The sequence below is a fragment of the Mobula hypostoma genome, chromosome 15, assembly GCF_963921235.1.
Source record: "Mobula hypostoma chromosome 15, sMobHyp1.1, whole genome shotgun sequence".
In the NCBI taxonomy this organism is placed as follows: Eukaryota; Metazoa; Chordata; class Chondrichthyes; order Myliobatiformes; family Myliobatidae; genus Mobula; species Mobula hypostoma.
Window position 1 is genome coordinate 72994867 of NC_086111.1, and position 14892 is coordinate 73009758.

Below are 14892 nucleotides of genomic sequence, written 5' to 3' on the forward strand. Positions count from 1 at the left end.
TCTGCCGATCGCCGCCCGGTCCTGAGGCATTGCCGCCGCCACCGGACCCGGCGTTTGCATCGTCACCGTTCATTAATCCCCTTTCTGGCGTAGGCGGCTCCCGTCCCTCCCTCCGCCCACAGTGGGTGGCTTTCCTCCCCGGGTGGGAGGGGTGCCGCCTCGGCCTCGGCCTCCCCCGAGGAACGAGAGCTGCACGAACCGGTTACCGCTCTCCCGGCCCCCGCCTCGGCGTATTCCACCTTTCCGGCTCGGTTTTCCAAACCTTTCGACCCGCGTCACACCCATTTCAGTCTAAATGCTGCGTTATTTTGTTTCTGCTTTGAAAATAAGAATGGGAATCGAGGACTCTGATAGAGCACGAAGACAGGCCCTCCTGTGTTTGCTAACCAAACCTGGAATTGGTTTATTATTGTCATATTAACCAAGACGCAGTGAAAGGCTTGTCTTGCATACTATTCGTACAGATCGGACACATTGGGTTAAAGCAGTGACACAGTGTAGAATACAGCGAGCTGTGTTTGTGCCCTTGAGCAAGGCACTTGATCACACATTGCTCTAACGTCTATGCGAGGAGTGGCGCCCCACACCAGACATCCCACCCCGCAAAAACTCATTTCAGGGAGGTAGCACCATCAATTTGCGGGAGACTCCCGGGAGAGGTGGGATGTCTGCAATAGAGTAGTTCCTTAGCAGCTAGCCAGCTACTTTAAATAACGTTAGCTATGCTAATGAACGAATGACACCTGTTAAACTCACCTCAACCCGTCTTTTATAGTCTTAACCCACCATGGGCAATAGAAAAGTCACTGTTGCAAACAGTGCAGCCAGCAACACTGTCATTATTTTGACCCCTATTAGGCGTGGTACACTTTAGTGTAGTCTGGGGTGACGTACGTTTTATATTTTCTTTTTTTTTTGGAACACTGTGCCATGGCGCACGCGCTGTCTTGCTCGCGCTCTCTCTTGTGGTCGCTCTCTCTTGCTTTCTCTCGCTCGCTTGCTCTCAAATAAAATTGATTTCCGTGATATTGTATATAATTTGCAGGCATCAGGGAGCCACTATTCATATGTGAGAGATTCCCGGAACTTCTCGGAGAGGTGGATGTCTGCCACACAGACTTCCAATCTGCGTGTGGTGAAATCTCCTTAAACTCCTAATGAAATATAGCTGCTGGCATGTCTTCTCAGTGATTGTATCAATGTATAGGGTCCAGGGTAGATCCTCTGAGATTTGATGCCCAGGAACTTGAAACTGCTCACCCTTTCCACTGCTGATCCCTCGACGAGGACTGGTGTGTCCCCTGACTTCCCCTTCCTAAAGTCCACAATCAGTTCTTTGGTCTTTTGATTGTGGATCAATCACAATTAATTGATCATTGATGTGCACTCAACCAGCTGATCTGCCTGGCTCATGTAGGCCTCCTTGTCGCCATCTGAGACTGCCAACAGCGGTGGTGTCGTCGGTGAATTTGTAGTTGGTGTTCCAACAGGGTTCCATTCCTGAGAGCTGTACATTACTGACAGCCGTCTACCAGTATATTTAAATCAGGCAATGTGTGGTTAAACTGAGTCATTCAGCTCAATCATTCATATTTCTCTGCAAGGTGAAATGATACTGAGTTCCCACATGGCAGAAGATGCCCGCAGTCGTTGGCGTTTCCATCCCAGTTTTCTCCCAAACACACGCTCGTATGTATGAACTAAACATAAGTGAGATACACCTAAGGTGAGGAAAAACTGTGCCTCCTCTGGCTGTGAGATTCAGATATATCTGTTTTTTTTTAAAAAAAGTATCTTTAAAAATACTTTTATAGCCTCTACTACTCACCTTAAACCTACGACTTTTGTTTTCAAATTTCTTCCAATGGATTCCATCTCCCCTACCTGTATCTCTCTAAATCTTGTGCAGGGGGTACCCAGGTTATTTGACTTGACTTGAAATGACCTGACTCACGAAAATCTAGTCTTATGCAAATTTTCCAATGTATTTTTAAAGCATTTCAAAATTCAAAGTAAATTTTTATCAAAGTGCACAGATGTTACGATATCCAACCCTGAGATTCATGTTTCGTTAGTTTAGTAATGGGTAGTGCTGGGATGATTATTCAGTTAAATCATAAAGTGAGTGTAGGCACATGGCCAAGTGGTTAAGGCATTGGACTAGTGACCTGAAGGTCGTGAGTTCGAGCCCCAGCCGAAGCAGCGTGTTGTGTCCTTGAGCAAGGCACTTAATCACACATTGCTCTGTGACGACACTGGTGCCAAGCCGTATGGGTCCTAATGCCCTTCCCTTGGACAACATTGGTGTCGTGGAGAGGGGAGACTTGCAGCATGGGCAACTGCCGGTCTTCCATACAACCTTGCCCAGGCCTGCACCCTGGAGAGTGAAGACTTTCCAGGCGCAGATCCATGGTCTCGCAAGACTAACGGATGCCTTTATAGTTTATACATAAAGTGATACAATATGAATAGCTGTTTAAAAATCAGGCCTTTGTAACACAAACAGAATCCTGGAGCAGCTCAGCAGGTCAGGTAACAACTATGGAAAAGAATAAACAAGCGACATTTTAGGCCAAGACTCAAAACGTCACTCAGATCACTGCCTGATCTGCTAAGCTCCAGTATTTTGTATGTGTTGTCTTAGATTTCCAGCAACTGTAGATTCTTGTGTTTGTGACAGGCCTTTGTGATTTGTAGAGAAGTTGGTTACAGACCATTCTCAGGAATTGGGACCCTTGTTTAACCCAGGGCTGCCTCAGCCTCTGAAGCTCCAGGGAAAAGACGCTTGGCCATTATCCCTCCCCGTTAGTTCTCCAATCCAGGCTTTCACATTTGTTGAGTGGTGCTCAAATTGTATACACTGCCGTATTTTGTTTTGTCAGGTGATACGGGATTTAGCTCAACAGTGTTCCTTTATGATAAATCTTTCGTTTGGCTTTCATTTGGAGCTGTAATGGAGAATTTTTATTTTTTCTTTCGTTAGAAAAAATTTGTGATGACTATAGAGTGAACAAACTAGGCTGAACTATTTGGTTGAAGGAGGATGAGGTGTGACTTGATAGAGGTGTACGAGATGATAAGAGACAGAAATCGAGCAGACAGCCAGAGACTTTTTCTCCAGGCCAAAATGGCTAATGTGAGAAGGCATAATTTTAAGGTCCTGAAGAAGGATCTCGGCCCAAAACGTCGCCTTTATTCATTTTCATATGTGTTCCCTGACCTGCTGAGTTCCTCCAGCAGTTTGTGTGCGTTGCTCTGGATTTCCAGCATCTACAGAGCGTCACGTTTGTGATTTTAAGGTGATTGGAGGAAAGTATTGGGGGTGATGTCAGGTAAATTCTTCACACAGAGAGTGGTGGGTGTGTGGAATGTCCTGCCAGGGGTGGTGGTGGAGGCAGATGCATTAGAGACGTCTGATTAGATTAGATTCAACTTTATTGTCATTGTGCTAAGTACAGATACGAAGCCAATGAAATGCAGTTAGTATCTGACCAGAAATGCAAAGAATAGTGTTATTTACAAAATAACTGGGAATAAAAAGTAAGTGCTACAGCACACAAATATGAAAGTACTGAGACAGTACAATATGGGTGCAATACTACTTAGCGCTGTGATGTGAGGTTCAGCAGCGTCACAGCCTCAGGGAAGAAGCTCTTCCTGTGCCTGCTGGTGTGGGAGCGGAGGCTCCTGTAGCACCTACCAGATGGGAGGAGAGTAAAAAGTCCATGGTTAGGGTGAGATGCATCCTTGATAATGCTTTTCACCCTGCCCAGGCAGCGTTTATGGTAGATCTTCTCAATGGTGAGCAATTGGGTGCCGATAATCCGCTGGGCAGTTTTCACCACACACTGGAGTGCTTTGTGGTCTGATATGGGACAATTGCCATACCAGACTGAGGTGCAGTTGGTGAGTATGCTCTCAATGGTACAGCGGTAAAAGTCCGTCAGTATCCTGGGACAGAGGTGAGCTTTCTTCATGCTCCGCAGGAAATAAAGGTGCTGTTGCGCCTTTTTGATCAGGATGGAGGAGTTCAGGGACCAGGTGAAATCCTCGGAAATGTGGACACCAAGGAATTTGAAGCTTGATGCACGCTCCACTACAGCTCCGTTGATGTAGATGGGGACGTGATGTGGCTCTTAGCATGCCTGAAGTCCACAATGATCTCCTTGGTCTTCTGGTTGTTAAGGGCCAGGTTGTTGTCGGCACACCACACAGCCAGGTGCTGGACCTCATCCCTGTAGGCCGTCTTGTCATCCCCTCTGATCAGGCCAACACCGTGGTGTCATCTGCGAACTTGATTATGGAGCTAGAACCGTGTACAGGAACGCAGTGATAGGTGAATAGGGAGTACAGGAGAGGGCTCAGCACACAGCCTTGAGGCACGCCGGTGTTCAGGGTGAGAGTGGAGGAGGAGAGGTTGTCTAACTTAACTGATTGGGGTCTGTTAGTCAGAAAGTCCAAGGTCCAATTGCAGAGGGATGAGCTGATACCAAGCTGGCGAAGTTTGGTGATCAGCTTGGAGGGGATCACAATATTGAATGCCGAACTAAAGTCAATGAACAGCATTCTGATGTAAGAGTTGGGGCTGTCCAGGTGGGTCAGGGCAGAGTGAAGTGCCGTGGAGATGGCATCCTCTGTTGACCTGTTGGTGCGATAGGCAAATTGATGGGGGTCCAGGGTAGTGGGCAGACACGATTTCAGATGTGATAGAACCAGTCTCTCAAAGCACTTTGCAATGATGGGGGTGAGTGCAACTGGGCGGAAGTCATTCAGGCCCATGGCAGTGGAATGCTTCAGCACTGGCACGATGGTGGCGATCTTGAAGCTTGTGGGGACAACTGCCTGGGCCAAGGACAGATTGAAAATATCCGTGAAGACCCTGGCCAACTGCCCTGCTGAGACTCTGAGCACAGGGCCAGGTATTCCATCCGGACCAGCTGCCTTCCGTACATTCACCCTGCTCAGGGTGGCACAAACATCGGAGGTGGAAAGTGAGAGAGGCAGTTCACCAGGTGGGAGATCCGCTTTGAGGGTGACCTCCTTGTTCTCTCGGTCAAAGCAAGCGTAGAAGTAATTGAGCTCATCAGGGAGGGAAGCAGAGCTGGAAGGGGGCACAGTACTAAGTGTCTGAAGTCTGTAATGACCTGTATGCCAGGCCACATATGCCGGGGGTCCGAGGATTTGAAATGCTCCTTGATCCTCTGTTTGTATATGTGTTTAGCCTGAGAGATTCCCCTCCTCAGGTTGGCCCTGGCTGAGCTGTAAGCCTCGGGTGCTGAAGAGCAGAGTCAGCACCCTCCAGCCAGATCTTAATAGTCTTCATTGTGGGTTTCACACGTTTAGTAGCTATACTTGGGAAGCAGAAATAATGAAAGATGGTCGGACTGTCCCAGGTGGGGGAGGGTAGTGTCTTTGTAAGCGTCAGCCACATTTGTGTAGACATGATCTAAGGTTTTATTTCCCCTGGTGGTACATGATACATTTTGGTAAAACCTTGGAAGCACAGTACATAGGTTACAATGATTAAAGTCCCCAGCAACAATAAAGGCTCCATCTGGATGCAATGTCTGCGACTTGCTAATAGTGGCACTGAGATCTTTCATGGCTACTTTAGCATTTGCATCCGGTGGTACGTAAGCTGTGACAGCAATGATGCATGGAAACTCTCGTGGTTGATAAAAAGGTCTGCACTTAATAATCAGTTATTCCAGATCAGCACAGCAATAAGTGTCAGCAATGGTAGAGTTAGTGCACCATGATCGATTCACGTAGAATCACCTCCTCTACTTTTACCTGTCACCGTTGCAGCTCTGTCAGCCCTGAAGACCGTGCACCCTTCCAGTTCCACCACGTTGTTTGGGACTTCACTGATTAGCCACGTCTCTGTAAAAAAACATGACTTTGCAATCATAAACCTTCTTTGTGTGAGGGTCCAAGTCTGAGAGACTTGGGCACATGGATGATAGGAAAATGGAGGGCTATGTGGGAGGGAGGGGCTAAACTTGATAAAGGGTCAGCACATTTGTGCTGTAGTGTTCTATGTTTATATATTTTAAACTTTTAAAGTTGTGGAGATACTCAATTTTTAATTAATGTTGTGTTTTCCATTGTGAGCATGTGAAAAATGCCATGCTTAATAGTCAAATCAAAGGGTTCTTCAGTGTAATTGGTTTATTTGTTCTGCCTCCATTTCCTTTAGTTGGTTGGGACTGGCTGGCTTTGAGAAGCCCTTTGATGTGTTCTGGTTCTCCTCTCTTTGTCGGCCATTGAATCACCGGTCTCAATCCTGATGCAGGGGTTCGACCCAAGATGTCGACAGTTCCTTCCCCCCTCCCCCACAGATGCTGCTTGACCCACTGAGTTCCTCCAGCAGGTTGTTTGTTCCTCCAGATCCCTGTACCTCCTCCCTGGTGGTGGAATGAGACGAGGGCATGTCCTGAATGGCTGAGGATCTTTAATGATGGATGCCGCCTTCTTGAGGCCGTAAGACATGGGAGCAGAATTAGGTAATTCAGCCCACCGAGTCTGCTCTGCCATTCCATTGTGTCTGATTTATTATCCCGCTCAACCCTATTTTCCCACCTGCATCCTGTAACCTTTGACACCCTGGCTTATCTAAACCTAAATACACCCAATCATTTGGCCTCAACGGCTGTCTGTGGCAATGAATTCCTTCTCACCTCCATTCTGCAGAGAATCCCTTCTATTCTGAAGCTGTGCCCTCTGGTCTTAGACTCTCACACTATTAGAAGCATCCTCTCAACATCAGCTCTATCTAGGCCAGGGGTTCCCAATCTAGGGTCCATAGACCCCTCAGTTACGTGTAGGGGTCTATGGCATTAAAAAAAGTTTGGGAACCCCTGATCTAGGCCTTTGTCTCTTGTATGAAGTTCAATTCTACCTTCTGAGCTAATTTCAAACTCTACTGCCCACATCTTAACTGGCATAATTTTGCTTACTCTCTCCTCTATACAAACAAGGTTCTTCATGGCTTCTGCTCACCTTCTCTCAATTCAACTCTTCAAAATATGTTCTCAGAATCCGTCCTCTTGCACACCTCCATGATTGTAAACTTCTTACTGAGTGAAAATATGTCCCCAAGCATGAGTTTCTGGAAGTGACCATGGTCACGACGGATAGTGGTGCAACAGTTTGTGTAATGCTTTACCGTTCCATTGATGGGGGTTTGGTTCCCACCACTGCCTGGAAGGAGTTTGTGCGTTCTCCCACATTTCATGGATGTACAAGGGTTAGTAAGTTGTGGACATGCTATATTGGCTGTGCTGACAAGGCTTCACTTTGGGCTGCCCCCAGCACATCCTCGGACTGCGTTGGTCTTTGACACAAATGACACATTTCACTGTATGTTTCGATGTACCTGAGACAAAGTTAATCTCAATTAAGAAGTAGAGGTTCCAGTTGCAGAGGGAGATGCAGAGGTACAGGTTTTGAAGCTTGGTTATTTGTCTAAGGAGAATGATCACCAACCTGTAATTGATAAAAGGTAGCTTGATGTGTGTCTTGTGGTTGCCCACATGCTCCCAAAGTAAGTGGAGAAGCGGTGAGATTATGCCACCGTGGACTTACTGCATCAGTAGGCAAACTGCAGCTGGTCCAAGACCTTGTACCCAATTTGAACTCATTCCCATCTCCCCATCTTGTTTCATTGTTGACTCCTGATGTCTGAGATGAATGCTGAAGCGTTCAGTTGGCAAAGTAAAAGAGCTGGTCAGGAAAAGAGGACTGTAATCTTGAGGTTTTGGTTTGGAATCTTGTACTATTTCACTCAACTCAGTTGCAACAACTCTATCTCTTAACTTCTAGTGATTTCCCCCCCCCCCCTTTCTACATTCCCCATTCTGGTATCTCTCTCACCTCTTCTCCCCTGTCATCAACCCCCCCCCCATTCCCCTCCCCTCATCCTTACCTTTCTTCCTTTTTCTTCCTTTATCCTCTTCCTATCAGATTCCTCCTTCAGTTCTTTATCTTTTCCACTGATCACCTCCCAGCTTCTCACTTCATGACCCCACTCCCCCACCTGCCCTCTCACCTGGTCTCATCTATCACCTAGCAGCTTGTTCTCAATCCCCAACCTTCTTATTCTGCCTTCTTTTCCAGTCCTGATGAAGAGTCTTGGCCCAAAACATCAACTGTTTATTCCCTTCCATAAATGCTGCCTGACCTGCCGAGTTCCTCCTTGGCCTGCTGCGTTCACCAGCAACTTTGATGTGTGTTCCTCCAATATTTTGTGTGTTGCTCCGGATTTCCAGCATCTGCAGGATCTCTTTAATTTTGATCTGCAACTTTAGTGTTTGGATGATTTGAAAGATTTTGCCTGGTTGCTCTGCCAGGAACATTCTCCAAACCAAGTGAATCATTTGCTAGCCAGAACTGTTGTGGTATTAATGAGGGGAAGTGCACCATCAAGCAGTGCTGAGTTTGTGAATTCCACAGATTCACCACATAAGGGACTGATGGAAGGTCTTTATGTTGTCTGGAAGGTCTGACTCATTGAGTATGGCTGTGTCAGACTTCACATCACTAGTCGGTTTAGACTCCAGCTTCCAGGAATCTGAGGCGGATTTTGTAAGATTGTCTGCACTACATGCGATTTTGCCAAATTCAAGGCCCAGGTTAATGCATTTACATTCTTATTTGAATATAGCATTAATGAAACAACTGAGTAGCTTGCATTTTAGTTAGCATTTTGTGGTGGAATTTGAACTTAGTCCAATCCTCCTGAATTGTCAAGTTACTACCTTACCAGTGATTGAGAATCACCAAGTCCAAAGATATAGTTTTGAAGTTAGCTGTTAGCCTGGGTGTGCAGCAGGTAGTGAGCAAATCAATGCATAGCGGGGTAGAACCTGGGATCCTCCCTGCTGAAGCTGGAGCACAGGACTCAATGTGTGGTAAACAACAAGCACTCCACATGGCTAAGAAATCTTGCAACCTGCAAATCTGATCACAGTTCTCCAGTCCTACTACATCTAGAAATGGAGAATTCAGCAGCATGGGAGGGATGAGGGGGTGGCAGATCAATGCCAAAGCTGATTCCAACTGGATGATTTTCATCTTGGTTTCCTCCTGAGATCTCCACCATCACAGATGCAAATTCGATTCACTTTCGATATTACCAAGAAGTCACAGAAAGCTCTGGTACATGAAGGTGATAGGACTAGACAACATTCTGGCTATGGTGCTGAAGACTTGTGTTCTCAAACTAGGTGTGCCTTCAGCCAAGTTCTTTCAATGCAGTTATGATACTGGCTTTCATTTGACAAGGAAGATGGTCTAGGTAATCATCTCTTCTTAAAAGTTAAACAATCCAATCTATCTACAATTGGAAAAAAAAGTTTGTGAACCCTTTGCAATTACCTGGTTTTCTGCATTCGTTACTCTAATCTGCATTAGTGGTCTGATCTTCACTAAGTCACAATAATAGACAAACACAAGCTGCCTAAACTAATAACACACAAATTATGCTACTTCTTATCAATTTAAACAATCTAGGTTCCAAAAAGTATGTGAACCTCTGGGGTAGTGCCTTCTACAAAAGCTATTTGGAGTCAGGTGTTCCAATCAATGAGATGAGATCGGAGGTGTGGGTTGTACAGGTGCCCTGCCCTATAAAAAAGACACACAAAGTCAGATTACTAACAGCCTGTTCTTCTCAAGAAAGAGGCTATTTATGTCCACTGTTTTTCGATCAAAACAACTTTCAGAGGACCTTAAAAGAATTGTAGAGATGTATGAAGCTAGAAAAGACTACAAAATCAGTTCTAGTGACCTGAGTGTTCTTCAGTTCACAGTAAGCAAAATTGTCTACAATTGGAGTAAATTCAGTACTGTTGCTGCTCTATCAAGCAGTGGGCATCCTGCAAAGATCACACCAAGAGGACAACGTGCATTGCTGAAGGAGGTGAAAAAGAACCCAAGGGAGACAGCAAAAGACTTGCAGAAATCTCTAGAACTTGCTAAGGTGTCTGTTCATTTGTGTCCACTATAAGAAAAACACTGAACAAGAGTGGTATTCGTGGAAGGACACCACGGAGGAAACCACTGCTCTCCAAAAAAAGACATTGCTGCACATCTCAAGTTTGCAAAAGACCACCTGGATGTTCCACGATGCTTCTGGGACAATGTTCTCTGGACAGGTGAGACTTAAGTTGAACTTTTTGGCAGAAGTGCACACTGCTATGTTTGGAGGAAAAAGGGCACTACACACCAGCCTCATCCCAGCTGTGAAGCATGGTGGAAGGAGCATCATGGTTTGGGGCTGTTTTGCTGCCTCAGGACCTGGACAGCTTGCAATCGTTGAGGGAACAGTGTATTCAAATTTATATCAAGACATTTTACAGGAGAATGTCAGGGTAGTGATTCGTCACCTGAAGCTTAATAGAAGTTGGATGATGCAACAAGACAATGATCTGAAACACAAGAGCCAATCAACAACAGTATGGCTTAAAAGAAGAAAATTCATGCTTTAGAATGACCAAATTAGATGAGATGCTGTGTCGTGACCTGAAGATGGATGTTCGTGCAAGGTATCCCAGAAATATTGATTTCTGTTTTGTGTGGGGAAATGGTCTAAAATTCCTCCTCGCCGTGGTACAAATCTGTTCAGCAGCTACGTTATATGTTTGGCAGAGGTTATTGCTGCTAAGGGAGGTTCTACCAGTTATTAAATACAAGGGTTCACATACTTTTTCCAGCTGGACTGTGATTAAACAACGTGTTCAATGACGACATGTAAAGTACAATTGTTTGTGTGGGTAGATTGTGTTGGTCTATTTTGTGACTTAGATGAAGATAGACTACATTTTATGAGTAATTAATGCAGATAACCAGGTAATAACAAAGGCTTTTTTTTCAACTACCGCCCACTTACTCTCAGTCAATAGGAAAGTGATGAAAGTTGTTATTAATGATGCATAATGTAGCACTTTCTCCTAACTACCCTGCTGGCTAATTTGATCTTTTAAAAAACATCCAGGAGCCATGATGAACTCCCACAGCCCCTAATGATCCTGTCATTTCAGTCCCTGAGGCTGATGTGAGAGCATCCTTCAGGAGGGTGAGCCCACGAAAAGCATCCAGCCCAAGAGTACCTGGCTAAATACTAAAGACCTATGCTGACCGAGTGGCTGGAGTGTTCACTGATATCCAACTTCTGGCCTTGGCAATCTGAGGTACCCACCTGCTTCAAGCAGGCTTCAATTATATTGGTGCCCAAAAAGAACGTGGCAAACTGCCTGAATGACTATCGTCCAGTAGCACTTGCATCCACAGTGATGAAGTGTTTTGAAAGGTTGGTAACGAAACATATCAGTTCCTGCCTGAAAATACAACTTAGATGCTCTCCAGTTTGCCTACCAGCACGACAGGTCCACAGCAAATGGCATCTTATCAGCTCTTCACTCAACTCGAGAACATCTGGACAGTAAAGATACATACGTCAGGATGCTCTTTTATCATCCCTTCAAAACTAATCAATAAGCTCCCAAGACTTTGGCCTTAATACCTCCTTGAACAACTGGATCCTTGATTTCCTCACTTGCAGACCCCAGTGAGTTTGGATTGGCAACAACATCTCCTCTATAGTCTCTATCAGCACAAATGCACGACAAGCATTGTGCTTAGCCCCCTGCTCTACTCACTTTGTACTTTTGACTGTGTGACTAAGCACATCTCCAATGTCATGATCAAGTTTGCTGACGACACCACTGTCATAGGCCAAAGCAAAGGTGGTGCCAAATCAGCATTTAGGAAGTGGATTGAAAATCTAGCCACAACAACAACCTCTTACTCAGTGTCAACAAGAGCAAGGAGCTGGTTATTGACTTCAGGAGGAGGAAACCAGAAGCCCATGAGTTAGTACTCATCAGGAGATCAGAGGTGAAGATGGTCTGCAACTTTAAATTCTTCATTTTTGTTAGCATTTCAGAGGACCTGTCCTGGGCCCAGCATGTAATTGCCATTACAAAGAAAGCATGACAGCACCTCTACTTCCTTAGGAGTTTGTCAAATTCGGCATGACTTCTAAAACTTCAACAAACCTCAACAGGTGTGTGGTGGAGAGTATATTGACTGGCTGCATCACTGCCTGGTATGGAAACACCAACACCACTTGTCAGAAATTCCTACAAGAAGTAGTGGATACAGCCCAGTCTATCATAGGTAAATGCACCCACCATTGAACACATCTACACGGAGTGTTGTGGCAGGAAAGCAGCATCCATCAGCCGGAACACTCAGGTCATGCTACCATCAGGAAGAAGGTACAGGAGTCTCAGGACTCGCGCCGCCAGGTTCAGGAACAGTTACTACCTCTCAATCATTGGGCTCTCAAACCAAAGGGGATAACTTCACTCAACTTCTCTTGCTCCATCACTGAATTGTTCCCAAAATCTATGGGTTCATTTTCAGGGACTCTTCATCTCAGGTTCTCCATATTTATTTATTTATTATTATTATTTCTTCCTTCATGTATTTGCGAAGTTTGTTGTATTTTGCAACACCTAGCAACACACATCAAAGTTGCTGGAATGCAGCAGGCCAGGCAGCATCTCTAGGAAGAGATACAGTCGACGTTTCGGGCCGAGACCCTTCGTCAGGACTAACTGAAGGAAGAGCTAGTTGGTGTGATGTGATCTTTCATTCATTCTATTATGGAAAATGGATCTCAGGGTAGTATATGGTGACATATATGTATGTTGATAATACATTTACTTTGAACTTACAGAGACGTAGTTTTTTGAGGAGACGACAAAGGAGCTTGATGGGGATAACACAGTGGGCGTTATCTATGTGAACTTTAGTGAGGCATTTTATAATGTCCATCGTGGTAGGTTGATTAGCAAGTTTGCAGATGACACCAAGACTGGTGGAGTTGTAGACAGTGTAAAGCACTATCAAAGTATACAGCAAGTTGTAGATTAGAAAGCACAGCAGATGGAGTTTAATCGGTAAATGCGAGGTGTTACACTTTATAGGTCAAATGAAGCAGAAAGTATACATTTAATATAGCCCCCTTAATAGTGTTGAGGTGCATAGGGATCTTGGGATTTAAGTCCGTCGTTGACTGGAAGTCACGATGCAGGTGGATAAGATGGCTGAAGAGGCATACGGTATGCTTCCCTTCATTGGAAGGGATGTTGAGTATCCAGTAAGGAAGTTAAGCTGTAGTTATGTATATAAAGCCTCAGTGATAGTATTGTGTGTGGTTCTGGTTGTTCCATTATAAGGAGGATGTAGAAACTGGAGAGGGAGCAGAAGAGGTTCACCAGGTTGTTGCCTGGATTAGAGAGTACAAAGGTGTTAAGGAAAGATGAGACAAACTTGGGTTGTCCTCCCTAGACTATCAGAGGCTGAGGGGAGACCTGAGGTTTGCAATGTTATGAGAGACGTGATCTTTCCCCAGGGTAGAAATATCCAAACATCAAAGGATATTATAGAAAGGAAAGAGTGCAGAAGAGGTTTACCGGGATGTTCCTTGAATTGGGGGGTATGTGCTTTAATGAGAGGTTGGACAAACTTGGGTTGTTTTCTCTAAGCAGTGGAGACTAAGGGGAGATCTGCTAAAGGTTTTGTAAGATTTTCAGAGGCATGGATAGAGTGGTCAGACAGTATCTTTTCCCAGGGTTGAAATGTCTAATACCAGAGGGCATGCATTTAGGGCAAGAAGGGGTAATTTCAAAGGAAGATGTGAGGGACAGGTTTTTCTTATACAGAGTGGTGGGTGCCTGGAATGCCCTGCTGGGGTGGTGGTAGAGGCAGATACATTAGGGATTTTTACAAGATGTTTAGATAGGCAAATGAATGTGAGGAAAATGGAAGAATTTGGGCATTGTGTAGGCAGAAGCGATTAGTTTAGTTGGTCATCTGATTACTGATTTAATTGGTTCTGTAGAACATTTATGAGCCGAAGGGTCTGTACCTTTACCTGTTCTATGTATTCGGACATGCTTTTAAGATAGAGAAGGAAAATTTAAAGGCAAAGCAAGGAGCAAATTTTTATTTTACACAGGCTGGTAGGTGACTGGAATAGGTTACGAAGGTAGTGATGGAATCTGGCATTCTGGTGGAGTTTGAGGCTTTTAGATGGGCACATCAATATGAAACGAATGAAGCAATATGGGTGATACACTGGAGGAGGCACAACATGGTGGGCTGAATGGCCTGTCCTCTGCTGTACTGTTCTACGTGCTGTCTCCATCTGTTTAAAGAGCGAAAGATAATGCAGCCTTAAACACTTCATTAGATCACATGCTAAAACTTAAACTTACCATGCATATGCATATCTTTGGGTTCTGTTTGTTACCCTAACTGAACCTTGTTCTCCACATTTATCATGTGTATGAGTTACCAGTAATAGAACATGAACCTTGTCATCTTTATTTATATCAACTCCGTAATCTAATTTCATCCCATCTCTTTTATTTTATGAAACTGAAGTCACAATTGAGACAAACAAGAGAAAATCTGCAAATGCTGGAAATCCAAAGTAACACACACAAAATGCTGGAGGCCAGGCAGCATCTATGGTAAAGAGTAAACGGTCGATGTTTTGAACCGAGATCCTTTATCAGGACATGATGAAGGGTTTCAGCCATAGTTCCCTCTAATCTGTGCGCGTGTGCGCACGTGCACACGTTTTTCAACCAACACACAAAGGAAATTAATGTGCGCACAAAAGGTTAGTTACCTAAAATAATGTAGTAGTCAATAATTATATTTGTTGAAAATAATCTTTTAGCTAACTGTTTCTGTTAACTTGTTAGTCGGTTTTTCAAATACCACAATGCACGTCACTAATTTACGTCACCTCACCTATCCTGTTCCAGTTTGTACAGCTGCATCACGGCGGCTGCCATGTTTGGCGGACAGTGT

General features: G+C 44.7%; 1 protein-coding gene across 4 annotated transcripts in view; it reads left to right on the top strand.

The window, feature by feature from the left end:
- Positions 1-14892, top strand: part of LOC134356968 (host cell factor 1-like) — a 131449-nt gene that overhangs the window by 499 nt on the left and 116058 nt on the right. The window contains exon 2 of one of the 4 annotated variants that reach the window (XM_063068252.1): positions 6391-6506. The exons of the other annotated variants lie outside the window; for them this stretch is intronic. Coding sequence (XP_062924322.1) covers positions 6491-6506 — 16 coding nt within the window. The 5' untranslated portion in view covers positions 6391-6490. The remainder of the gene's footprint in view (positions 1-6390; positions 6507-14892) is intronic. 4 annotated transcript variants of the gene reach the window in all.